General features: G+C 42.6%; 1 protein-coding gene across 4 annotated transcripts in view; it reads right to left on the minus strand.

Moving 5' to 3' along the window:
- LOC135205507 (RNA N6-adenosine-methyltransferase mettl16-like) overlaps positions 1-25,904 on the minus strand; it is a 426,335-nt gene that overhangs the window by 196,530 nt on the left and 203,901 nt on the right. For all 4 annotated transcript variants that reach the window (XM_064236270.1, XM_064236253.1, XM_064236244.1 and 1 more), the window contains exon 3: positions 23,765-23,897. In XM_064236270.1, the coding sequence (XP_064092340.1) occupies positions 23,765-23,897 (133 nt within the window). The remainder of the gene's footprint in view (positions 1-23,764; positions 23,898-25,904) is intronic.

Genomic DNA, 25,904 nt, shown 5'->3' on the forward strand with positions numbered 1-25,904 from the left:
ATATATATATATATATATATATATATATATATATATATATATATATATATATATATATATATATATATATATATATATATATTTACACACACACACACACACACACACATATATATATATATATATATATATATATATATATATATATATATATATATATATATATATATATATACACATAGTGGTCCCCCCGTATTCGCGTTCTCCGGATTCGCGGACTCACAAATTCGCGGATTTTTCTTTGGAATTATTCGCGGACAGACTCGCCCATTCGCGGAATTTTCCGACGAAAATAATCACTAATTAGTGTATTTTGAAGTTTATTTTTCATGACTAAATACATTTTTTATGATACAAAAATGATTTACACTAATTTTTCTAATAATGTTAATTTTGATTAATACTGTATTAGTAAGTTTTAATAAGTTTAAATGATATCACATATTAAAAGTAATAATTCTCTCTCTCTCTCTCTCTCTCTCTCTCTCTCTCTCTCTCTCTCTCTATACAAAAAGATGTATGTTTTTTCGTATGATAAATAAATGATTTACTATTTTCAAAATATTAATATTAATTTTTATACAGCAATAATATCAATTCTTAAAGAAAATACCATTGTGAATTAGTAATTTATTTTAGCTTATAAATTTAAAAATTATGGAAGAATGAAGGAAATCCCAGTCTTCTTCTCTAACTCCAGGTACTAAAACTGTCCAGATATATCAAGTTCTGTGACAGGAGGGGGAAGAGCTTGTTGTGTTGCCATCAAGTGCTCATGAAATTTCCCCTCTCTCTCTCTCTCTCTCTCTCCGCTCTCTCTCTTTCTCCCTCTCTCTCTCTCCTCTCTCTCTCTCTCTCTCTCATTTACTGAGACTCGAGATTTTTTATAGTACTTGTACTATATGTTTTTAATACTACTTTCAAATAATAATAATAATAATAATAATAATAATAACTGTAATTACAAAATTCATATTATGTGATAGTATTTCCAAGACATACAATACTAATCTATCCATGTCACTTTTAACTTAAGGTTAACATTCTTCTCTTACTACTCTTTCTTTCTCTCTCTCTTCTCTCTGTCTCTTCTCCTCTTTTTGCCACACAAGATACCATAATGTGTCATAGTGGTTAACTCCCTCCCACTCTCTTTCCGCTTGGAAAGGTTGTTATAAAGTTATTTTTTTTGAGAGAACAGAAAGATAAACTCTCTCTCTCTCTCTCTCTCCCTCACTTTTTTTTTTTACCGAGATGAAAGAATTTTTATGGTACTAGTATGTAAAATGTTTATTGATAATTTCAGTTATTTAATAATAATAATAATAAATAATAATAATAATATAATAATAATAATAATAATAATAATAATAATAATAATAAAATGATATTGTTATGTTACAATAAAGTTTCATACATACTTACCTGGCAGATATATACATAGCTAAGACTCCGTCGTCCCCGACAGAAATTCAAATTTCGCGCCACTCGCTACAGGTAGGTCAGGTGATCTACCGCCTGCCCTGGGTGGCAGGACTAGGAACCATCCCCGTTTTCTATCTATTTTCTCTCTTCCACCTGTCTCCTGCGGGAGGCTGGGTGGGCCTTTAATTGTATATATCTGCCAGGTAGTATGTATGAAACTTTATTGTACATAACAATATCATTTTCATACAATCAACTTACCTGTCAGATATATACATAGCTGATTGGCACCCTTCGTGGAGGGTAAGAGACAGCTACTATATGGAATAGCAGGTAAACAACATATGTTGTAGGTATAAATAAAACCTTGGTTCCTACCTGATAGGTGGTAGACTTGGTGGGTGTTTGCCCAGTAGTCTGCATCACCTCAAGAAACTTTAGCGAGATATGTGATCTATGGCCAAGAGTTCTTGTGGTCTGCCGATGGGGTCTTACCCACTTACTCAGCAGAGCCTAAAAGGACTTTGTCAATGGGTGCTGATCCACTTATATGACAATACACCTTATGAAGGAGCACACAACCAATCCCGACACCACCTGATCCTAACCATGTGTTAGAACTAAGGATTACCAGTTATCCCCGAACTCGTCACAACAACCGTAACTCAAACCACTACGCACACATACATAATTTTTCAAAAAAATTTATACTCAACTAATTGGATATGACGAGAATTCTCTTATGAACAACATAGACGGCCGCCCGTGCGAGCCTGAATCCTCCATTGTTCGAAGAGATTCTCGACCATATCCAAACAGAAGAACAGTATATACATTTTAAGGATTGGTGTCGGCTCCCGTACCCAGAATCGTATCTGCCGATACTATAGGACCTAGAGAAAAGCACTTCTCATACGTCACACGCACGTCTTTTCAAGTAATGAGATGCAAATACTGAGTTGCATCTCCAATATGTCGTATCTAAAATGTTTTTAAGCGACATATTCTTATAAAACGAGAGAGACGTCGCAACCGCTCGTAACTTCATGAGCTTTTACCCTCAGAAGTTGTAATTGTTCGTCCGGACAGACCTTGTGAGCGTCCGTAATGACGTTTCTTACAAAGAACCGCTAGAGCGTTCTTTGACATCAGTCCTTGTGGGGTCTTTTACCGCGCACCAAAGACCTTGTCTAGAGCCTCCCAAACTGACGCTTCCTCTGAAGATAGAACTTCAGAGCTCTAACAGGGCATAGAGACCTCTCTGCTTCTCTGCCTACGAGACTAGACATTCCTTTGATTTCGAATGACCTAGGCCCAGGGATTCGTGGGATTCTCGTTTTTCGCTAAAAACAGAGTCTTAAACGAGCAAATCGCCGAGTCTCCCTTGAATCCTACTTTATCCTGCAGAGCTTGTAACTCACTAATTCTTTTTGGCCGTCGCTAACGATAAAAGAAATAGGCATTTTCTAGTTACGTCTCTAAATGATGCCCGATGCGGAGGCTCGAATCTATCCGAAGACAGATATTTGAGGACTACGCCCAAGTTCCAGTTCGGAGGTACTGGTTCCTTAGACTTTGAAGTCCCTCAAAAGATCTTATGAGATCGTGGAGATCTTTGTTATTTGCCAGATCTAAACCTCTGTTCCTGAATACAGCCGAGAGCATACTCCTGTATCCTTTTTTTTTTTATTGTGGATACGGCTAGATGCGATTTACTCTCAGGAATAGCAAGAAATCAGCAATTTCCGCTATAGAGGGTAGAGGAGGGAGGACAACTTCTTGGCTCTACACACCACCTTCTAAAGACCTCCCACTTCGACTGGTATACTTTCGTAGTGGAGGTTCTGCGAGCTCTCGCGATCGCGCTAGCCACTTCGCGAGAAAAGCCTCTCGCTCTGACAAGTCTTTCGATAGTCGAAGGCAGTCAGAGCGAGAGCGGGGAGGTTTTGATGGTACCTCTTGAAGTGTGGTTGTTTGAGAAGATCCGTCCTTTCTGGTAGGGATCTTGAAAGTCTACGATCCACTCTACCACCTCCGTGAACCATTCCTGGGCCGGCAAAAGGGGGCTATTAAAGTCATCCTCGTCTCTTTTGACGCCACAAACTTTTTCAATACTAACCCCAGGATTTTGAATGGGGAAAAGCGTACACGTCCACTCGAGACCAGTTTAGCAGGAAGGCTGTCTACCATAATTGCTCTTGGGTCTTCCACGACCGAGCAAAACACTGGGAGCCTTTTTGAAATGTATGTGCGAATAGGTCCACATGAGGAGTTCCCCACAGAGACCAGAGATCGCGACAAACTTCCTCGTGCAGAGTCCCACTCTGTATGAAGGACCTGGTTCCTCCTGCTGAGCCTGTCCGCCCTCACATTCCTTACTCCCTGTACGAACCTTGTCAGCAGGGAGATGTTCCTGTGAGACGTCCAAGTAATAGGTCCCTCGTGAGTTCGTAAAGGACGAGGATGTGTCCCTCCCTGTTTTCCGAATGTAGGCAAGTGCGGTGGTGTTGTCCCACGTTTACTTGTACTACCTTGTCTCTCACCAGAGGTTCTAGGCTCTTCAAAGCCAGTGTACGGCGAAGAGCTCCTTTGCATTTTATGTGCCAGGACACCTGTGCTGGTTCCCAGGTGCCTGACACTTCCTCCGAGCCTAATGTCGCTCCCCAACCCGTCTCCGACGCGTCGGAGAACAACACTAGGTCTGGGTTCTGTGATCTTAGAGAGATCCCTTTGTTCTCTTCCAGAGGCAGCAACCACCACTGTAGGTGTGCCTTTACCTCCACTGGAATGGGAAAAACGTCCGACAGTTGTCCGTTTTTCCAGCTCCAAGACTTCTTGAGGAAGAATTGAAGTGGACGGATATGAAGTCTTCCGAGAGGGAAGAATTGTTCCAGCGAGAAGCGTCCCCAGAAGGCTCAACCATTCCCTCGCTGACGTTTGCTGCTTCTCTAAGAAGGAGAGAGATTATCCTCAAACCTTTTTGCGGTTCTCTCTTTGCGAAGGAAAAACTCGAAAAACCCCGAGAATCCATCCGAATCCCCAGATAGACTAGGTCTTGTCCGGGGGTGGGGGGTCTCTGAGACTTCTCGCGGTTCACAAGCAATCCCAACGCCTTGGTCAAATCCAGAGTTAACTTTAGGTCCTCCAAACACTGTCTCTCCGATCTGGCCCTGATGATGCCAGTCGTCTAGGTACATCGAGACATTCACTGTCCTTTGAGATGAAGAAATCTCGCCACATTCCTCATCAGGCTTGTGAAGACCTGAGGAGCTGTGGACAGGCCGAAACACAAGGCTCTGAACTGAAAAGATCCTTCCCCCCGTCATGAAACGGAGGTACTTCTTCGATGAAGGGTGGATCGGGACGTGAAAGTAGGCGTCTTGGAGATCTAGAGACACCATCCAATCTCCTTGTCGTAATGAAGCTAGGACTGAAGCAGAATCTCCATGGAGAACTTCTCCTTCTGAACAAATTTGTTCAGAGCGCTGACGTCTAGTAACTGGTCTCCAGCCTCCCGAGGCTTTCGCCACTAGAAAAAGGCGATTGTAAAACCCCGGGGAGTTTTGATCCAGTACTAGTTCTAACTGCCACTCTTGTCCCACATTTGTTCCACCATCGATCGAAGAGTATCCCCTCAGCACAGGATCCTTGTACTTGGCTGATAGTTTCCCTTGGTATTGACGTTAGGGGCGGAGTATTCAGGAAAGGGGGGATACGATATCCCTTCCTTATGATTTATTTATGAAGACGCGTCTGCGTCTATCAGTGTCCAGGCTTCCACTAACAATTCCAGGAGCCTGGCACCTACTGGTGTTTGGAGGAGAGGATGTTTCATTTGCCCTTTTTAAAGGGACGAAAGGCGGGGACCACTACCTCTTCTCTCTGGAGCCTTCCTTCTTGCGGAGGTCTGGAGATCGGACCACCTCGAAAGGGCTGCCTAGAATGCTAGGTTCTTTCTTGTCCGACACTAAAGCAGGTTTCTTCTTCCTAGCTGACTGCGTCAGAAGAACATCTGTGTCGCCTTCTCAGTTAATAGAGTGAGCTACGTCCTTCACTGACTTGGAAGGGAACCAAATAGTCCGAAAGAGGTGCATAAAGTAGAGCTGCCCTCTGTGCATGCGAAACTGCCTTTGTTAAGAAGGCGCCATACCACTGTCCTTTTCTTCAAAAGACCTGCTCCAAATAATGAAGAGACTTCCAAAGATCCATCCTGTACTGCTTTGTCGATGCACGACAAAATGCATAACAGGGCTTCAGGTTCGATTCCCTGCGAATCGTGAGCTTTCTTGGACATCACCCCAACCCCCCCAAGGGACCAATCTAAGAAGTTGAAGACTTTCCAATACATGGAAAAGTCCCTTGAGGAGATGATCCAGTTCCGAAATACTCCAAGTAATGCGAGCAGAATTAAGACTAGACGCCTTGAAGCGTCAACTAAGAACGTCGAAAAGTCTGCCTCTGTAGTAGAAGGGAGAGCGATAACCCCCTATCCACTCCCCCGTTCTTTGTAACCATATGCCTCTTTTCCCAGCACTAACCTTGCTGGAGGCATGCAAAATTACTGTCCCTGGCTAAGTCTTTCTTCGACTTCATCCAGGCATCTAAGCGTGTAAAGCCCGCTTCATCGAGATGGTGGGCTTCATCTTCAGAAAAGACGAAGGCTTCTTCGCCTTTGCACTCGAAAGAGCGAGCGCGGAGAAGGAGGAGCAGCCGGAGTCAACCTCTCGTCTCCGTATTCCTCCACCAGAAGCCAGGTATAGTCAACACCTTATAGTTGGACAAGCCCTCTCTTCCATGATCGTCATCATCCGAGTTTCGTTCGAACTCGTGATAATCCTGAGTTTCTGTTCTCCTTTCAGAACTTTCCTCTTCTGGGGGAGACAAACTCCTGATCGGAGAGGGGCTAAGGGTAATGAAAGTCCTTTCCTTTTTCCCCGTTCTGATCGACTTGGAAGGCGTCACAACCTGCGGCTTCTCTCGCTCTTTAGAAGACGTCTTGTATGACGCTTCCCGCTCTCCGATCGTCATGTATGACGCTCTTGTTGACGTTTAGATGACGCTTCGCGTCTGGAAGACGCTTCGCTTTCTAAGGGCTTCCTACTCGGAGTCACAATCTTGGACTGAGCGTCACGTCTAAGATCCTCTTGATTTGACGCTTCACTTCTAAAAGACGTCCTTCCGAGCAGGTGCAGAGGACGAGACTTCTTAATAGGAAGCGTCACGTCCTTCCGACGGGGCGCTAAAACTCCCACAAGAGATGACAGTTGTTCCTGAACCGCCATAATGATCTTCCTTGACGCTTCTCCTACGTCTATTGCCTGACGCCTCTCGTCATCACTCGGGAAGAAGCATGATGGGGTACTTCCTCATAAGCGTCAGATGACGTTGACGCCACCTTCGCCTTCTTAATAGCATACGGGGCGTCATCCTAGAAGCGCTCCGGGCTAGAATCAATGTCTTGCTGCATATGACGCTTCAAGCGGTCACTCGATAAGTTCGACTCCTTCCACCCTCGTTTAGGTGAGGGAGAGGGAGAGGACGAGAAACACTCGCGAAGGACGCTTTTTCTATAGCGCCCTTGAGCTGGCTGCCATGAAGCAAAGCTAGCTGAAGGGACGTTCTGAACCAGTTGGGGATTCCCCACGACCTCCTTAAGGCTTTCGACTTTCCTTCTCCTCTGGCATGTGAGCTTGGAAGAGGTCTAGGCCTGGGAGCGCCGCAGGGACGATCAAACGCCCCCTCCACAACACTGATAGGGCTCTTCTACTTTTCACTATCACTATCATTCTAGCCTTACCTTTCGAGTCCGCCATCTTGGACTTCATGTCTCGAATCGTCGCTTTCAGATTGGCGATTTCCGATGCCGAATCCGAAAAGACACTCTGAGAATGGGATTTATAGGAGAATCTACAGTAATAGGGTTAGAATTATCATTGAAAGGCTCAATAGGCCTTGAATTCACACCTTTCAGTCTTCTAACTCTATCCCTCTCTAACTTCTTCAATAAGAAGTCAAAGTCTTCCATTCTTCTGCATTCAAACCTTCGCATTCCTTACAAGTGTTAATAGCAGAACACTGCACCCCCCCCTACATTTACGGCATACAGTGTGAGGATCAACCGAAGCTTTCGGTATCCTCACCCTGCAGCCTACATTCACACACATTCTCACACTCACATTAGAATCAGACATACTGAGAAAAATCCAAAAGAGTTATTCCAAAAACAGTCCACAGTAGCGAATGCCAAACACACGATCCAAATACGTCACCAAAAAGTCGAAAAACGTTGATCAAATGTTGAAAAAAGAATCCAAGTCAGGCGGTAATAACAACAATGTTGATACCACCGGCGACAGAGAAAATATGATAGAAAACGGGGATGGTTCCTAGTCCTGCCACCCAGGGCAGGCCGGTAGATCACCTGACCTACCTGTAGCGAGTGGCGCGAAATTTGAATTTCTGTCGGGGACGACGGAGTCTTAGCTATGTATATATCTGACAGGTAAGTTGATTGTATGAAAACTGTAATTACAAAATTCATAATGGTAGTATTTTTAAGATGAAAATGACCTTTCCCATTTCACTTGTAAGGATAACTCCTCTTTCTTACTGAAGATGAGAGAATTTTTATGGTCGATGCACGTGTTTATTTTATTTTCAAATAATAATAATAATATATAAATAGAAGTAGTAATAATACGATACTAATTTCAAATGAAAATTCTTTTTCCCATTCATCAATTTCCCTACCTCATAACTCCAGTGACGCTCGAGCTGGGAAAGTACAATGCCATACATGGTTACGAATTTAATGGTTTTGTGTAATCTCTCCTCTCTCTCTCTCTCCCTCTCTCTTACTGAGATGAGATCATTTTCATGGACATGTATGTAATAAGTTTATCATTAATAACTGTAAGTACAAAATTCATATGTGAGTATTTTAAATAAATAATCATTCCATTTCTCTCTTTTAAATACTGTAAGGACAATCGCTCTCTCTCTCTCTCTCTCTCTCTCTCTCTCTTCTCTCTCTCTCTCTCTCTCTCTCTCTCTCCACAAGATACTTGTCATAGTGGTAACTCTGTCTCTTGGTTGCAAGTGTTATAAGTACGTATGTAAGTATATACCTTTAAACTACTAATGTTTAGGATTACTTTGAAAATTATATCAATACAATCTCTATGATTAATACAGTAATATGATAATAATTTAAGGTAAATTTGATGCAGGATGTTACATAAGGTATACAATTGGTGTTTCTATTTCTTCCTTCTGTTATCACTCTCGCTCTCAGCAAAAGAATTGATAGACAGACAAACGTAATTGCACAGTCCTCTCTTTCTCTCTTCTCTGGAGAAATATATATGTATTTATGGGAGGGGAAACAGAAGGTTGCCCTACAGACGTTGCATTTGTTCAATTTATTGAATCGTAAATGGAGGTTATTCTCTCTCATCTCATCTCTCTCTCTCTCTCTGCTATTGGCTGGTTTATATATTTCTAATGGTAAAATGTTTAAGATGACTTTAAATTATATAATAATACCAATTCATGGTATATTTGATGTAGATAATACTTTAAGTAGACATTTGGTATTTGTGATTTCACATACAATTGTTTCGCTTGTAAAAAGAAAATGGATCTCAAATTGTAACAGTATGAAAGAAAACGTGCATGACTGAATACTTATGGGGGGACTGAATTATTTTCACATACGTAACTAAGTCATGCAGTATGTACATGTGTACAGGGGCGGTCCCCCGCTTACGACGGTTCCGGCTTACGACGTTCGAGGTTAACGACGCTTTTTTCTTAAATATTCAATGGAAAATCCGTCCTGGGTTACGACGCTTGTTCCGAGGTTACGACGCTGACGCTTCCGACGCTCCGAGTTAACGACGCTTTTAAAAAACGCATGCTATGATAAAAATCCTTTATAGTTTAGCACAGTATATATAAAAAATTGTTTTTGGTTACATTACAACAAAAATTTTGAGGTTATGATGATTTTCCACACTTTTTTTTTTTTCGTATTTTTTAAATTTTTTTAGTGACGCCGCATATGCGGACTAGTTTGCGGGCGAATGAATACAACTAGCTTGGGATGGCGCAGTTTAAACAGTCCAAAAAGCGCAATAACGAAAAAATCATTGCTTGTTTCCAGTACATAATTAAAAAAAACTAAGTTTCTGGTTAGATTACAATGCAAATTCCAAGGTTACGACGTTTTGTTATGCTTTTTAACGATACCTCATATGCAGAACTAGTTTTTTGAGCGGAGGTGCATAAATTAATTAACGCTATTAATAAACTGTATGGTAAATTGACCGAACAACGACCTCGGACGGTCGAGGACGCTAAGCGTAACATACGAAAGGACGCCACTTCAATCGCGTCTCTGCCTGAGTTCAGTCGGTTGTGTGCTACGACGTTGCTGAAATTCCTTGCCATTTTCGCAAATTTACAATGGCTCCTAAACGCCAAAGTACTTCCTCCGATGATAGTTCATCAAGAAGAGGAAGGTCATCAAATTTACAATGGCTCCTAAACGCCAAAGTACTTCCTCCGATGATAGTTCATCCAAGAAGAGGAAGGTCATCCACGATGGAGGTCAAATATGACGTGGTGAAGCGTTCGGAGAAGGGAGAAACTAACACCGAAATAGGCCGTTCTTTAGGCTTGAGCAGGACCACGGTGGTAACCATTGTGAAGGACAAGGAACGTATCCTGAAGCACGTTAAGGATGCTGCGCCGATGAAGTCTACGGTGATAAACGAGAAGCAACGTAGCCAGAGCATTGTTGAAATGGAGAAATTGCTCATGATCTGGCTGGAGGACCAGAACCAAGCGACGTGTTCCGGTGAGCTTAAGTGTGATCCAGGAGAAGGCTAGAGCGCTGCATGAGGCAGTAGTGAAAAAGTTTGGTGAAGGCAGTGCTGGTGGTGAATTTTCCGCGAGTAGGAGGTTTTGGTTTAAACCGTTTTAAGGCTCGTGCAAATTTGCATAATGTGAAGCTGCAAGGTGAAGCTGCTAGTGCTGATAGCGAAGCAGCAGAAAGTTTTCCAGGTGGTTTGGCTGAGAATAATTAAGGATGGTGGTTACACGGCTGACCAAGTCTCACATGGATAAGTGATCAAGGTCCCTCATGGAATTAGTACGTACATACATACTGTACACTCCCTGCTGAACAGGGGTGTAGACCAATCATTTACAACATGCATACATACCAGTTGATATTACTGTATGTAACTTACTATGCATAGAGTACTTACTGACATACTAATTATTTTTTGTACATTCCAGAACCCCCTGAATGATGTAGGCTATGGGCCACATAAGACTTTGTGCATCCAGGGTTACATAGCACGACAACTTTAAACTAAAAGTAAGGAATTAATTAACATACATTAACTAAGTTTTATACATGTTTTATATATGTGATATTAACCACTGTATGGTGCCATATTTACTGTATGTAACTTACTATTGCAAATAGATACTTACTGACATACTAATTATTTTTTTGTACATTCCAGAAACCCCCTGATGATGTAGGCTATGGGGCCACATAATAAGACTTTGTGCATCCAGGGTTTACATAGCACGACAACTAATAAACTAAAGGTAAGGAATTAATTCACATACATTAACTTTTTTACTCTTGATATACCTCAAAAGTAAGGAATTATAAACTAAAAGTAAGGAATTAATTAACATACATTAACTCTTTTACTCTTGATATCTATAATTTACATATTGCATTCAGGACTTTGTGTAGTATTTTGTACTAATTGTGTTATACTTTACCTTCCAGAGCTACCAGACTGGGATTTTAGTGTACTCCAGGATCTACCAAAGGATTAGTGTACTACTATAGTATACAGTGTAATAGTGTTTAGTGTATAATCTAACCTAAGGATTAAGTGTATTACATTGTGCTTTATAGTGTCACAAGAGTTTAATAAAGAATTATACCTTCAAGAACCATCCTTTTGTTGGCATTGAAATCAACCACACTACACATCATGCAATACTTGCATGTCACAGGTAAGGTCTCTCTAACTTTTTCTTAGTTTAAGGCATATTTCCAAGTGTCGTTCCGGCTTACGAACGATTTTCGGCTTACAACGCGCCTCAAGAACGGAACCCCTGTCGTAACCCGGGACTGCCTGTATTTGTGATAACCATAAAATGTAAGATTTACTTTAAAACAGTATTAATAATATTTCAATTATTATATGAACCATAATAGGATAGTTTTATGTATATTTGATGAAGGATGGTCTTTTTAGGGATACTTTGGTGTTTGCATGTTCAGGATAGGAGTTTATGACATTTTCAGAGTGGGGGTTCCAAACATTCGCGGATTCTAACTATTCGCAGGGGGGTCTGGTATGCATCCCCCGTGAATACGGGGGGGCCACTGTATATATTATATATATATATATAAATAAAAGATAAATGCACGAAGGAAAAATAAACGAAGGAGCTCTGCGAGATCCTTTCGGCTTAAAAGCCCTTTGCTTCAGTAAAGGGCTTTTAAGCCGAAAGATCTCGCAGACTCCTTCGTTTATTTTTCCTTCGTGGCATTTATCTTTATTTATGGATTTATCACGTTCCTAACTTTCGTGATTCTGGTTATACATATATATATATATATATATATATATATATATATATATATATATATATATATATGTATTCACACATGTATAAATATATATATATTAGGGCCTCTGGTTATGAAATTAATCTGTTCCATGCGTCCTTCATAACCTGATTTTTTTTTGTATCTAGAAATACGTTTTTTACCTGCAAATTTCCTAATTCGTTCCAAGCCCTACAAAAACACCACAGTAAATTTTTATAATAAAGCTAAATGACCAATAAACAATGAAATACAACAATTTGGACTATTCAATATCTAACCTAACCTAACTGTACCTGTAAATAAAGTGTATTAGTGTATAGTGCACAAGAAATACTGTACGTACACATACGTACATGTGTAGTGAAATGTGGAACCTTACCTTTCGAGTGAGGCGATATCCAAAAGTGGCGACAGAGGAGGAGGACAAATGGCAGAAAACATTAACACTTAACTTTACAAAAAACTTAAAATTATTTTTTATTTCGCCTTTTTATGATTAAAAAAAAATTTTTTTTTTTTACTTTTTTACTTTACTTTTTTTTTTTTTTTCTTTCAATTTCTGGGCTCAGCCTGTGTTGCTCCGTGAAATACTTACCTTTCCTTTAGTGGATATTTTTTTAAGGTAAAATATTGCTATAATTATCCAGAGAAAAAAAGAAAACTAAAATAGTAATGCCAGAATAGACTGGCTCGCTCACCTTTAATAAAGGTGTCGGTATGGTATCTGGGGCGAGTGGAAGCCACTACCAGAGGTCCCTTGCCATTTAGGTTCTCCCTTCCTCATCTACAGAGGAGCCGATGCAAGGCCCCGCTACCCGCTACTACTATGACTAGCGCCTTTGTTTACATTCCTTTCAATAGCATTGCTCACACCACACGCGTTTTTTCCTTGTGCTGTGTTTTTCGCTTGTTTGGATTTCTTTCATCATCAACATGGACCTTCAAGCTTCTGCATCCAAGTTAAGTACTGCGTTTAGTGTTTGGGATCATTTTGAGACGGTTTTTGACATTTTATGCCTAATTATCTTAGGTTTTATGTGCGAGTGGTAACACGTGCGTTGCCGGTCCCGCGCCGCCTTCTTGGCTCGCCAGCCGCGTGATGATTCCCTGCTTTCTTGCACCAATTGGTCTCCTATACTAATTGGTCTCTATTGCACTTCAGCAGTACTCGATATATTCATTTTAAGATGCATTTGCCATGTTGTTTTATGTTTTTTAGTCCGTTCACGGGGGATAGCCTACTTCCGAACCGCATGCTTTCGGTCGTGGTGCTCGCTTTCCTTTTTTGCATGGAGGTTGTTATATCAACCCTTGTTTATCAGTAAGATAGGATCTATTGTCTTGTTTGCCTTACGAAGGACCCTACTTCCTTCGTAGCACTCCGTCCTTGAGCCACCCTGGCCGCTTGCCCCTCGATCATTCATTACGGCATCTAGGCTAAGCTGCTCTGAGTTTCTAGGCTAGCATTTCCTTCATTGGACTTTGCTTAACCTAGTTTCTCAAGGACCTTCTCTTTCTCTCTCACTCCCCTTTTATTTCGCTCCTCCCCACGTGTTAGGACAGGATATTTATGTTATGTGTTCTCCCTACAGCCGACACTTAGTTGGCCTAGGCCTTCTTAGATCGACTGGCCTCTCACACCGCGTGACTGTCACTCGGCTGAGTGTGTCCCCAGCCGATAGCGTACGAGCCACCCTGCTACCGACCCTCCCAGCTCTCCCCACCTCCCTCCCCTCGCTGCAACCCACTTTGTGGAGTGACGACTCGCTCCCATCCAAGTCTCCTGAGGGGGGGGGGGGGGTGGGGGGGGGGGGATTCCTGGGGGGGTGGGGGGGCACATTCGGTGAACAGGCCTGCCGTACTCTGCCGCGCTGTTTTTAGTGGAAAGGGGGGGGGGGGTATGACCGCCATGGTTGGCCCCACCAGGCGTGGAGAGTGGGACACCCCTCCACCCACTAGGTAGGGTATCCCTCTCACTATCTAGGAAGCCCACCCTTCCCCACCCCGCTTCGGCGGCCTCAGGACTCCGGCACACGCCGGACCTGACCTCAGGATGGCGTTGCTTCATTAGATATGCGAAGGCTCTGACCTATCTGGGATTTCGTTGCATGCATATTTTATTACACATGACATCCACCTTCTATGTTCCTTACCCGACGGAATACCCATCTCCGCCAGGTATTTTAACCATTCCACCCTGTTACGGCTTGCTCTTCACCCTGTGTCTGGCTTGGTTTATCCCTCACTCCGGCATATGGAGGACAGCTTGAATCCACTTAATTGGTCACATTTTATAGCTCCAGCGTCGCCGGAGCTACAGTGGAATCTCTTATTTCCCATTATCTGCCTAGGATGTTCCTATAAGCATGCACGGGGCGTCGGAGCTAGTAGTAACAGTGTGATATGTTATCTTGCATGATATATGCATTAGCATACCACACACAACCATGGACCTAATCCGAAAGGTTGTTGATGATACTCATGAGTATCATTTGACTTACAGGTCACCTGTTGTCTGGAGGATGGGTGCAACGCAGTTCTCCAGGAACCCTGTGGGCACATGGTCTGCCGGGCCCATGCCGGCTGTGCAGTTCGCATGGAGGACTACGTAGTTTGGCACCATGAGAACTGCGCCATCTGCTACGCTTTGGTCAACGAAGCCTCCTCCGGGGTATGTAACACTCCAGCCTCTTCATAATTATACAATGAGAATCAATATACTGTAATGTACACTTTGATACAAGGTTAGTCTAATTTTCAGTCGTTAAGTATTAATATAGCCCTCTTGCTTAGGGAGCGCAAGCAGTCCGGGAAGCCGCCCTATCCACCCTGAAGGTATGGGTTGGTGGTTTCGGGCGCAACTCCGCCAAGGGCCAACCTTACATCCTGGCCCAGGACATGGCCACCCTTAATCTTCCCAGGGGTGAAGAAGGGATCTGTGGTGGATTCGGAAGTGGCCGCCCCTCTGATCGCCAGGATCCAGGAGGCAGTTGCAGCTCTCATGGAGGAAGGCATCGCAGAAGGAGTAGCAGGGGAAGTAGCAGCCCTCGACCTGGACCGCGAGCCCATGGCTATAGACGACATGGGCAACGGTAAGAATGGTAGCGAGGCAGGTTGAGCCCATCTTTGTCTTCTTCTCCTTCTACTACTACTTCCTTCCAGGGGTTCGCCGATAGACCGCAGTCGGTTAGACCGAAGTCGTTGTCGGCGATCCCTAAAGTTAAAAGTAAGAAAGACTTCAAGTCTAAGCAGAAGTCCCTGCCAAAGAGGTCAGGAACCAAGCTTGCCTCTACGTCACCTGCTCATAATCCCGGGCCGTTCAAGCCAAAAGTCACTCTCCCCACCAAAGGATCGAGGACCAAGGTTCCCAGGATAAGGCTCAGCCTTCCTCCTTTGACCCTGATACTTTCTCAGAACAATATCAATGCAGCGGATGGCAACATGGTCGGGGACTTGGTCCAGACCAAGTTCCAGGAAATGCTGACCCAGCTGCCAACTACGCTGGAAGCTTCGGGACAAACTATCCAATCCCTGTCGGAGAGGATAGTAGCCCAGGAGAACATGTGTCCGGTCTCCGAGAAAGTATGGCAACAGGGCAAGTACAGCCCGGCCAGGCAACAGCCCAGGCAGTCCTGAAAGACGAGCCTATGCCTCAGCTCCGGGAGACGGAACCAACTTCCCTTCTGCTCCCCGGTTCAGAGGAGTTCTACTCTGATGCTCCTGCCACTTTTTCAATAGGCAAACTCAAGCCGGACTGCGGTAACACGCTGTTCAGCGAGAGGTTGCCTAGACTGTCAGATGCCCTAATTCAAGCAGAATACGACGCTAGGATGAGGCTCAGCAGGTCCCTCAGTTCGCTAACAATGACCGAAATGGCATATCTTATCTATGGACAAGACGCTATTTAAAATCATGACTAAGTCACTACTGCATAAAATGCAGTGCGACTTGTATGATTTTATGGTAGCGCGGAGTAACTGTCGGAAACATGTTCTGGCGGAAGCTACTATCCGCCATGAACCGAACAAATTGATCGCCTCATCCATATGGGGCATGGACCTCTTCCCCGCCACCGCTGTGAATGAGGTTCTGTTCGAAGTGGCTAGGATAAACCAGAGTCTGAAGATTCGTTGGGGACTAGTGCCTAAACGCAAGCCCGAGTCTACTGGATCAAATCCCAAATCAAAAGAGAGACCTAGGAAGTTCCAGCCCTTCCAGGCTCCCTAACAGACTCTAATGCAGGCGGTTCTGGTACCCTAAGTACATCAACCGTCAACATCCAAGGCACAGTTGCAACAGCAGTTTGTGCTGTTGACTCATCCAGCACAAGCCCAGGCTTCGACCTCTTATGCAGTCTCTCCGGCCTTCAATGCGACCTATGAATCACAGTCTTTTCAGCCATTCAATAGGTTTGCTAGGGGCAGCAGAGCTAGGGGTCCCTCCCGTCACCGGGGCGCCGGAAGAGCCACCAACCGGGGCAAAGGCTTTCGGGGACCACAAGGTGGTCGCCCGTCAGCAAGCCAGTGAGAATCCCCAGGTAGGAGGGAGGCTGTGCCTCTACTGACATCTGTGGGGGTTCAGCAATTGGGCACAGAGCACTGTGACCAAAGGTCTGGGGTGGAGTTGGCTTCAAGGTCCTCCTCCATCCAACACCTTTTACCAAAAACCAACAGCGGAGTTGGTAGAGTATACCCAAGAACTTCTTCAAAAGAGGGTAGTATCAAGAGTCAGAAACTTAGTTTCAAGGGCGCTTGTTCAGCGTGCCAAAGAAGGACTCAAAACAAATTAAGAATAATTCTAGACTTGTCCCATCTAAACTCATTCATTCATTGCGACAAGTTTCGAATGCTGACCGTTTCACAGGTGCGGACCTTACTTCCCCGTGGGGCCGTCACCACCTCTATAGATCTTACAGATGCCTACTATCATGTCCCAATAGCAAGACACTTCCGTCCATTCCTAAGCTTCAAACTAGGAAAGAAGGCTTACTCCTTCAGAGTAATGCCATTCGGGCTCAACATAGCGCCCAGAATATTCACCAAGTTGGCGGAAACAGTAGTACAGGAGTTAAGAACTCAGGGAATAATGTTAGTAGCCTATCTGGACGATTGGCTCGTATGGGCCACAACTGTCGAAGAATGGCACAAGGCGACGGTCAAGGTAATTCAGTTTCTGGAACATTTAGGATTCAAAATAAACAAAACCAAGTTTCGGCTAACACCGGAGTCACGTTCCAGTGGTTAGGAATCCAGTGGGACTTGAACTCTCATACTATATCAATTCTGCCGTTGATGAGAAGAGAAATAGCCAAGGCCACAAGGCAATTTCTCAAAAACAAGCAGACGTCCCGGAGGAACCAGGAAAGAATCCTAGGATCACTCCAATTTGCATCAGTAAGGGACGCTCTGCTGAAAGCCAAACTAAAGGATATAAACTGGGTTTGGCGATCAAAAGCAAACCAGGGATATCCAGGGAGAAAATGGCTCCCAATCCCAGCAATCTTACGCAAGAGACTCCGCCCTTGGACGGAAATAAAGAATCTGTCAAAGACAATACCCTTGCAGTTTCCTCCGCCGGCCCTAGTAGTCCACACAGACGCCTCTCTAAGCAGCTGGGGCAGGTACTCACGTACAAAAAGGTACAGGAAACCTGGTCTCTAACATTCCGCCAGCTACACAATGTACTGGAAGCTATGGCAGTGTTTCTCACCCTGAAAAGGCTACGACCAGCCAAGTCTCATATCAAGTTGGTATTGGACAGTGCGGTAGTAGTCCACTGCATAAACAGGGGTGGCTCCAAATCGAGCCACATGAACCATGTCATGATAGCCATATTTGCCTTAGCAGACAAGAACAAATGGCACCTGTCAGCCACTCACCTAGCAGGAGTCAGGAACGTGGTGGCAGACGCCTATCACGATCTGTCCCGCTCGAATCTGAGGTGGACCCTGGACAAGGAGTCATTAGATGGATCTTTCAACAGGTACCTAGGACTTTCAGGTGGATCTCTTTGCCACAGAGTCGAACCACAGACTCCCTTGTTAAGTGGCTCCCAACCTGGACCCTCTGGCCTACGCCACGGACGCTATGGCTATAGATTGGAATGTATAGAAGAGAATTTACCTTTTTCCTCCAGTGAATCTGCTTCTGAAAGTCCTGAACAAGCTCAGGATGTTCAAGGGTCACATTGCACTGGTAGCCCCCAATTGGCCCATGAGCAATTGGTTCCCTCTACTGTTGGAATTGGGACTCCGGCCTCAACGGATTCCCAATCCCAAACCGACACAGTTGGTTCAAACGCGGACTGTGTCCGCTTCCTCAGGAATTCAGAAAGCCCTAACTTTATGGACTTTATGAAGTTTGCAGCTCAGAAAAATGCTAACATAGATCCTCAGAACATCCTCTTAGAATCTGACAAGCGAGAATCGACCTTGCGTCAATATGACTCAGCAGTTAAGAAACTAGCTATATTTTTAAAGGACTCAGATGCACAATTCATGTCCACGAATCTGGCTATAACCTTTTTCAGAACCTTGTTTGAGAAAGGTCTAGCAGCTAGTACAATTACTACTACCAAATCAGCTCTTAAGAAAATCTTCCAATTTGGTTTCAATATAGATCTAACAGATTCGTACTTTTCATCCATTCCAAGAGCTTGTGCAAGACTCAGACCATCTCAAGGGCCCAGGACGGGTCTCATGATTCTTAAACGATGTCCTTAAATTGGCTTCTGACACTAATAATGACTCGTGTAATTATATAACCCTCTTAAGGAAAACATTATTCCTAAGTTTAGCCTCAGGCGCCAGAATTTCTGAACTGTCGGCCCTCTCTAGGGAATCAGATCATATTGAATTTTCTTCTACAGGAGAACTACTTCTATCACCAGATCGTCAATTTCTAGCAAAAAATGAGGACCCACAAGATAGATGGCCCCATGGTAAGATTGTCCCACTTCCTCAGGATCCATCCCTATGTCCAGTTAATTCTCTAAGAGCATATTTAAACAGGACTGCCCTGATATCTTCAGGCCCCTTGTTCATTAGGTAAAAAGGAAAAGGCGGAACTATTTCCCTAAAAGGGATTAGACAACAGATTTTGTATTTCATAAACAAGCTAACCCCGGAATCCTTTCAGAGGGCACATGATGTTAGGGCAGTAGCCACCTCCATTAATTATTTTCAACATATGAATTTTGATGATCTTAAGAAGTACACAGGCTGGAAATCTCCGACAGTATTTAAGGCGCCACTACTTGAAGTCTTTAGAGGCCCTTAAATTTATTCAGCAGTGGCAGCCTCGGTAAACACAGTTTCCCCACCCTGACATTGCATAATTAGTAATACGTAGTAGTTATAATAGCCTATATCTCTCTTACATTCCTCTCTCTCCTACCTGCCTCACTAGCTTTCTTGCCGTAGCTCAGTCGTTACCGGGTTTCATAATTTACCTTGGATAGCACTTTCTATATATATGTATCATTTGTGTTGTATATGTGATTGTATCTGGGTCTGATTTCCATTGTGATGGTTTGTTACTATTGTGTGTTATTTGGATCTCTGTGGGTTATTTCAACCCCGCCCTTATGTAGATCAAGTTAGATTTGAGGATCAATTGAAAACTCTAGAACAATTTATTTGTTGTTTATTGTGATCTGTTATTACTTACATTATAGTATTTAACTCTAATTCACCTGTAATTTTTACTATCTACAATTTTCCGAGCTGGTGGAGCCAATTCTCTGGCACTATTTCACGGAGCGACACAGGCTGAGCCCAGAGAGGGATTTTGACGAAGGAAAAATCTATTTCTGCAAGGACCTGTGTCGCCCAGTGAAATCCCACCCGACTTTTCTTTCCACACCCCTTTTTTGGCCCAGCTTGGGTACTATCTACAGGAATGACAACAAAGGCGCTAGTCGAAGTAGTAGCGGGTAGAGGGGCCTTGCATCGGCTCCTCTGTAGACGAGGGATATTGAGGAAGGGAGAACCTAAATGGCAAGGGACCTCTGGTAGTGGCTTCCTCGCCCCAGATACCATACCGACACCTTTTATTAAAGGTGGATGGCGAGCCAGTCTATTCTGGCATTACTATTTTAGTTTTTTGTCTCTTGTAATTATAGCAATATTTTACCTTAGAAATATCCACTAAAGGAAGTATTTCACTGGGCGACACAGGTCCTTGCCCAGAAATAGATTTTTCCTTCGTCAAAATCCCTTTTATTCTCCACTTTCAACTTTTTATTTTTTCGTATCACTTGGACCTTTTTGTTTGCTTACTACTAAAGGCCTCTTTAAAAAATAACTATCCAAGGAAGATTGCTTCTGCCTGCTTTCCACAATGTTCCGGAAACGACTCAGGAAAACGTCATCGAACTGCGCAAGCATACGACTTGTGTAGCCTTTTCAGGGTGTCTCTTTCTACAAATGTTTGCATTTTATGAAAAGCAGCTAGAACATCCTTCAAAATTTCTAACATTTTCATAAGGTCCTCCTCCTCCTCCTTGTTGCTGCTACAGAACTCTTCTTGAACGACGTTATGTTGCATGGCCTCCAACTCCTTCGGGTTATCCATCGTAAGCTCCTCTTGGTGCTACTCAAGAAGGGCATTGATGTCGTCCTTGTCGACGACCAGTCCCACGGACTTGCCGAGTGCAACGATCTTGTCAAGATCTGGTTGCGAAACAGTTTCAGGATCGTCAACTGTTTCTGAATTTGCATCAGCTTTGCCCACCGTTGAATCCCTCAAAGTCTTGGGCGGATACGGCATCAGGCAGTTTCCTCCATGAAGAATTCAAGGTTTGCCTCAAAACCTCCTGCCAAGCTTGATCAATGAGTCGCATGCATAATGACGTATCGAAATGCTCCTTCCAAAATTCATGCTGGGTGAGGTTGTGGTATCGGTGATGTCGAAACATCTCTTGAAAAGATGTTTCGTATACAGTGGACCCCCCGTATTCGCGTTCTCCGGATTCGCGGACTCACACATTCGCGGATTTCTCTCGGGAACGTTTCTCTGCATTATTCGCGGAAAATTCGCGCATTCGCAGTAATTTTCTATGAGAAATATCCACAAATTCCTGTTTCTTGTTATCAATTTCATCATAAAATGCACTTTTTGTGATAAAACTATTAAAAAACCCAAGTATGAAAATTTTTAGTGGTTTTTCTTAAGTTTTAACTAACAAAATAGGCTGTTTTTAGGCGTTTTTATAGGGGTTCCACACATTCGCTGGGGGGGTCTGGTACGCATCCCCCGCGAGTACGGGGGAACACTGTACAGCTTCTTGAAGTTCGATATCACTTGCTGGTCATGGCTGGAGGAGAGGGTGGGGTGTTAGGCGGAAGATAAAAACATTGATGAAAGAATACTCCGCTAGGATATCTTCCTTGAGGCCAGGAGGGTGAGCAGGGGCATTGTCCAACAACAGGAGACATTTCAGAGGGAGGCAATTCTCTTCCAAGAATTTCTTTACTGTTGGGCTGAAACACAAACTTACCCACTCGGTGAACAAAAGTCTCGTTACCCAGGCTTTTGCATTAACCCTCCACATCACCGTAAGCTTCTCCTTTGGCACTTTGTGGGCCTTGAAGGCTCAAGAAGTCTCCGAATGATACACAAGTAGGGGCTTCACCTTACAATCCCCAATGGCGTTAGAACAAAGTGTGAGTGTAAGCCTGTCTTTCATAGGCTTATGCCCGGGTAGCTTCTTCTCTTCCTCCGTGATGTACGTCCGACGAGGCATTTTTTTCCAGAAAAGGCCTGTCTCGTCACAGTTGAAGACTTACTGAGAGCTGTAGCCTTCCTTGATCGTCATCTCGTCAAACGTCATAACAAAGGCTTGGGTGGCTTTTGTGTTCGAGCTGGCAGCCTCCCCATGCCGCACCACCGAATGGTTGCCAGTCTGATTTACGAAATTTATCAAACCACCCACGAGAAGCCTTGAAGTCTGGGGGTCTTCGATGTCCCTTCTCCTCCGTCGTCTTCAGCCTGAGCACTCAGATCACCGAAAATGGCGCTGGCCCTCTGGCAGATTGCCATCTCGGTTATCGTATCGCCAGCGATTTCCTTGTCCTTAATCCATAGGAGAAGCAGCCTCTCCATCTCATCATGCACGTGGCTCCTCTTGTTGGACAAAATAGTCATGCCCTTGGAAGGTGTAGCTGCTTTGATGGCTTCCCTCTGCTTAAGGATGGTGCCTATCGTCGACGGATTTTCTGGGCCGAACTCCTTAGCGATCACACTCAACTGCTGCCAGCTTCATACTTCTCAATTATCTCCATCTTCGTCGCCATAGAAAGATCCTCTTTCTTTCCGTGAACTTCAGCAACATTCTTGGGACCCATGGATAATAACGTAAGTAATTAAGTTCACACACAAAATGATAAAGTAACTTACAGTACAACGAAAGTGAAATCACTAACAAGAATTTGCGTTAACGAACGAATTCCACGTGTACAATAATGCTGCCAAAACAAAATGGTCAAGGAACTCCCTTATGTAGATGCATGATGGGACAGATGCTGACCAATAGGAGAGCAAGATCTTATGGCGGTAACTAGCATCAGGAACCAATGGGAGAGCGAGAGGATGGTGGCGAGTCTACTGAGTTGGCAGCGCGCGAGTTTTAACATTTTTCTCGGTGGCCCGGGCGAATCTCAGACTTTACAGTACACCCTTTCGCAACCTGAATTATTTTCATACACAGAAGCAAAAAAAATCTTCGTCTTTGCCTTTGCAACCTGGCAATTTTATTTTTTCATACATAGGGACTTTTGTATTTAGGTGTATGACTATATATATAAAATGTGTGTGTGTAAACATGAAGCAAACACACCCTGAAGAATGTGTAAGTAACACTTTGTAACTAACACATTAAATACAATATTGTACTGCACTGAATAAATGTCAATAAAAATACTGCAAGAGAGGTACATATCTTCCAAGCATAACTAGGGAGAACTACTGCAATCAGTTATGTTTTTGTAAGTTTATACTGCACATTACTGTATTTACATATTTTTGGAAACAATTAATTTTGAAGATATCTCTGAAACTGTAAGTATAAATTACAAAAATTACTATTTTAAAATTAACATATAAAATACCATTTGGACTTTCTTTACAATATAAGGTATATGGATTGGAATTGGAGTATAAGATCTAAGCCAAAGCCCAAGCGCTGGGAATTATGAGGTGATTCAGGGGTGAAAAGGAAATTGAGAGTAAAGAAGTTTTTATAAATGTAACAAGAAGAAAACCTCATTTGCACTATGAAACAGCTGTTAGGAGGGAGTGGAAAGTAAGAGGGAAGAAAGAGAATATGAAGGGAGGTAGAGTAAAATGAATGAAAGGCATTGCAGCTAGGGGCCAAAGGGAAGTGCAAGGAACCTTGAGTAATGCCTACTATACACCACCTGAGGTGCACTAATAGTACTTGGGAGAACAGACCCTACTATCAAGTTGTCCATTAAACTGAAGTATCACTGTATAAGCATTCAAAAGATAAATGGGGTTGTGATGAAATTAATAATGTACACCCATCTGCACTGGGTTTTAGTGAACTTATAATTAATTTATTAATTTGACTTCTCCAATGAGTTAGATTTTCATTTCACTAACTGGGCATAATAGCAGTGAAAAGGATAAAATAAGTAATTTCTAAACAAGGCTATTTCTCTCTACTTACCAACATCAAGACCAATGGTTAAGTCTTTCTGAATACTGCGACATCCTGAAAGGTTTAGTAGATCCTCAATCCACAGTAAGTAATTAAAACGCAAGGGTAGTGTTGGTACCAGCCGGCCTTCAGGTATATTTACCTATAAACATACATGGATACTGTACTGGAATCCTAAATAAAAGACGTGACATTTTTTGCAATTATTAACAATACCTTAATGCATACACTTCATAATAATTTCTAATCCTTATTGCATTTGAACATTACCCAAAAAATTCCAAGAATAATGTTAGATGCAAATGATTCAATACTGTTCCTCCTGAGTTAAAAGTATGGACTATAAAAGATAATTATGTATACAAGAAAAAAGCTCGGTATGATAGCACCAGTTTTGTACGAGAAAGAGTTCCTTTGCTTAAAAAAAAAAAAAAAAAAAAAAAAAAAAAAAAAAAAAAAAAAAAAAAAAAAAAAAAAAAAAAAAAAAAAAAAAAAAAAAGGACAGAGATAGAAAACTTTCACTCTACTTAAAACATACAGACAACACTAGTGTGCACTGTTCTTCCAAGATCACCCCAATCTCACTCCATACAGCTCCTTATGTTTTCATCCTCTGATGATCTCTGCTGGCTTGTCTGTCAAGAGGATAGACAACCCATTTAAACAGTACCTTTTTTCAGCACTTCACCACAGATGATGGAAAGTCTTCACTGCCCTCTAGAAGAACAAGACTGCTCAAAACTTTTGAGCAGCATAGAGATTTCCCAAGATGAAGTTAGGTTTATGTCTGTCAAACAAAGTACCAATCCCAAGGCAGCCCAGTTGCCCTTAATAGCAGAAACAGAAAGGTATTTTTCTGTTCTGAGGAAAATCAGGAAATCAGCTGTCTGCTGAATAAAAGTTCCAAGTGGAGAGAAACTCCAATCGATGACACCAATCACAACAGACAGCCTAAAAAAATACCGTACACAAAAACACAATCAAGAAAACACGGTCAAAGGGAAAAATTCGGCCTTAGGGAGCAGAAAGCCCAAGAGACGTCCACTTTGAAAGGCGGTAGAAGGAAAACTAAAATGTTATAAGGCTGAAGTTGGGTCGCTAGCCTCCCTCTACCTTATCTCCATGACAGATGCCAAATGCCACCAATTCCTTGCATAAAAAATTCTAATTGCTTTTTACCAGTTTCCATCTGGTGCATGAACAAACCAATGTTTGTATCCTGTTGTCACATATTTACCTTCGGTACGTCAAGTCATTTACAATGGTAAAATATTTTTTTGTCACTCATGCCACAGGCTTAATATTTTATTATATAAATAAAGTTATGACTTTTATTTAGTCCAAATGATTTTATTTTTCACTCATAGTTTCTTGTTTGTTAGCCTTCTAGAAGTGGATACTATTTTCATTTTTTATGGGAAGGATATTGCTGAAGACATTTCTACTGGGAATGACATGTCATCTTTGAGTCGTCTGATGATGAATTTGTTCTGTGGAGCATGACTCTTCCAGCAATGACAGCTCCAGTGAAGACTCTTCTGAATTGGATGAAAATGTAACAATAGTAAACTCTTCAACAGAATGGCAATGTTGTTAATGACTCAATTGATTAGAAACCTTTGACTATCAGGGAATGTCAGTTTATCTTTACAGGAAAAGAAAGTACTCTTTGTTTTGCTGTTCCTGTATGCACAGATGGTCAAACATGGCCTATAGATATTTATAGATTCTTTCTCATTGATGACATATTGGATATGTCAAGCAACTAATGAATATGCTAGGACAAAAACTGCAACACCAGTCATGAAGAGATCCTTGGCTGAGTGGGTGGAAAGATCCATGTGATAAGATTAAAAAGATTTTATTCTTTATTTATTTGTATATGGGATTAGTTCACAAGTCAAATATTTTTTGTACCAATCCAACTCAGCACTACAAGAATGAATTTATACCCAAAATAATGAGCAGAAAGAGATTTGAGTTGCTGTGAAATATGATTATTTTTCAGATAATAGCAGTAATACAAGTTGCTAAAGTAATTACATAGCTATAGGTTTTCAACCACAGACATAGCTATAGAATTTCATCCACAGTGGCCTAAAAATAAAAGAAAATTGAAGTAGAGATTCAATTGTTTTGTGAAGGTGAC

The sequence above is a fragment of the Macrobrachium nipponense genome, chromosome 11 (assembly GCF_015104395.2).
Source record: "Macrobrachium nipponense isolate FS-2020 chromosome 11, ASM1510439v2, whole genome shotgun sequence".
NCBI lineage: Eukaryota > Metazoa > Arthropoda > Malacostraca > Decapoda > Palaemonidae > Macrobrachium > Macrobrachium nipponense.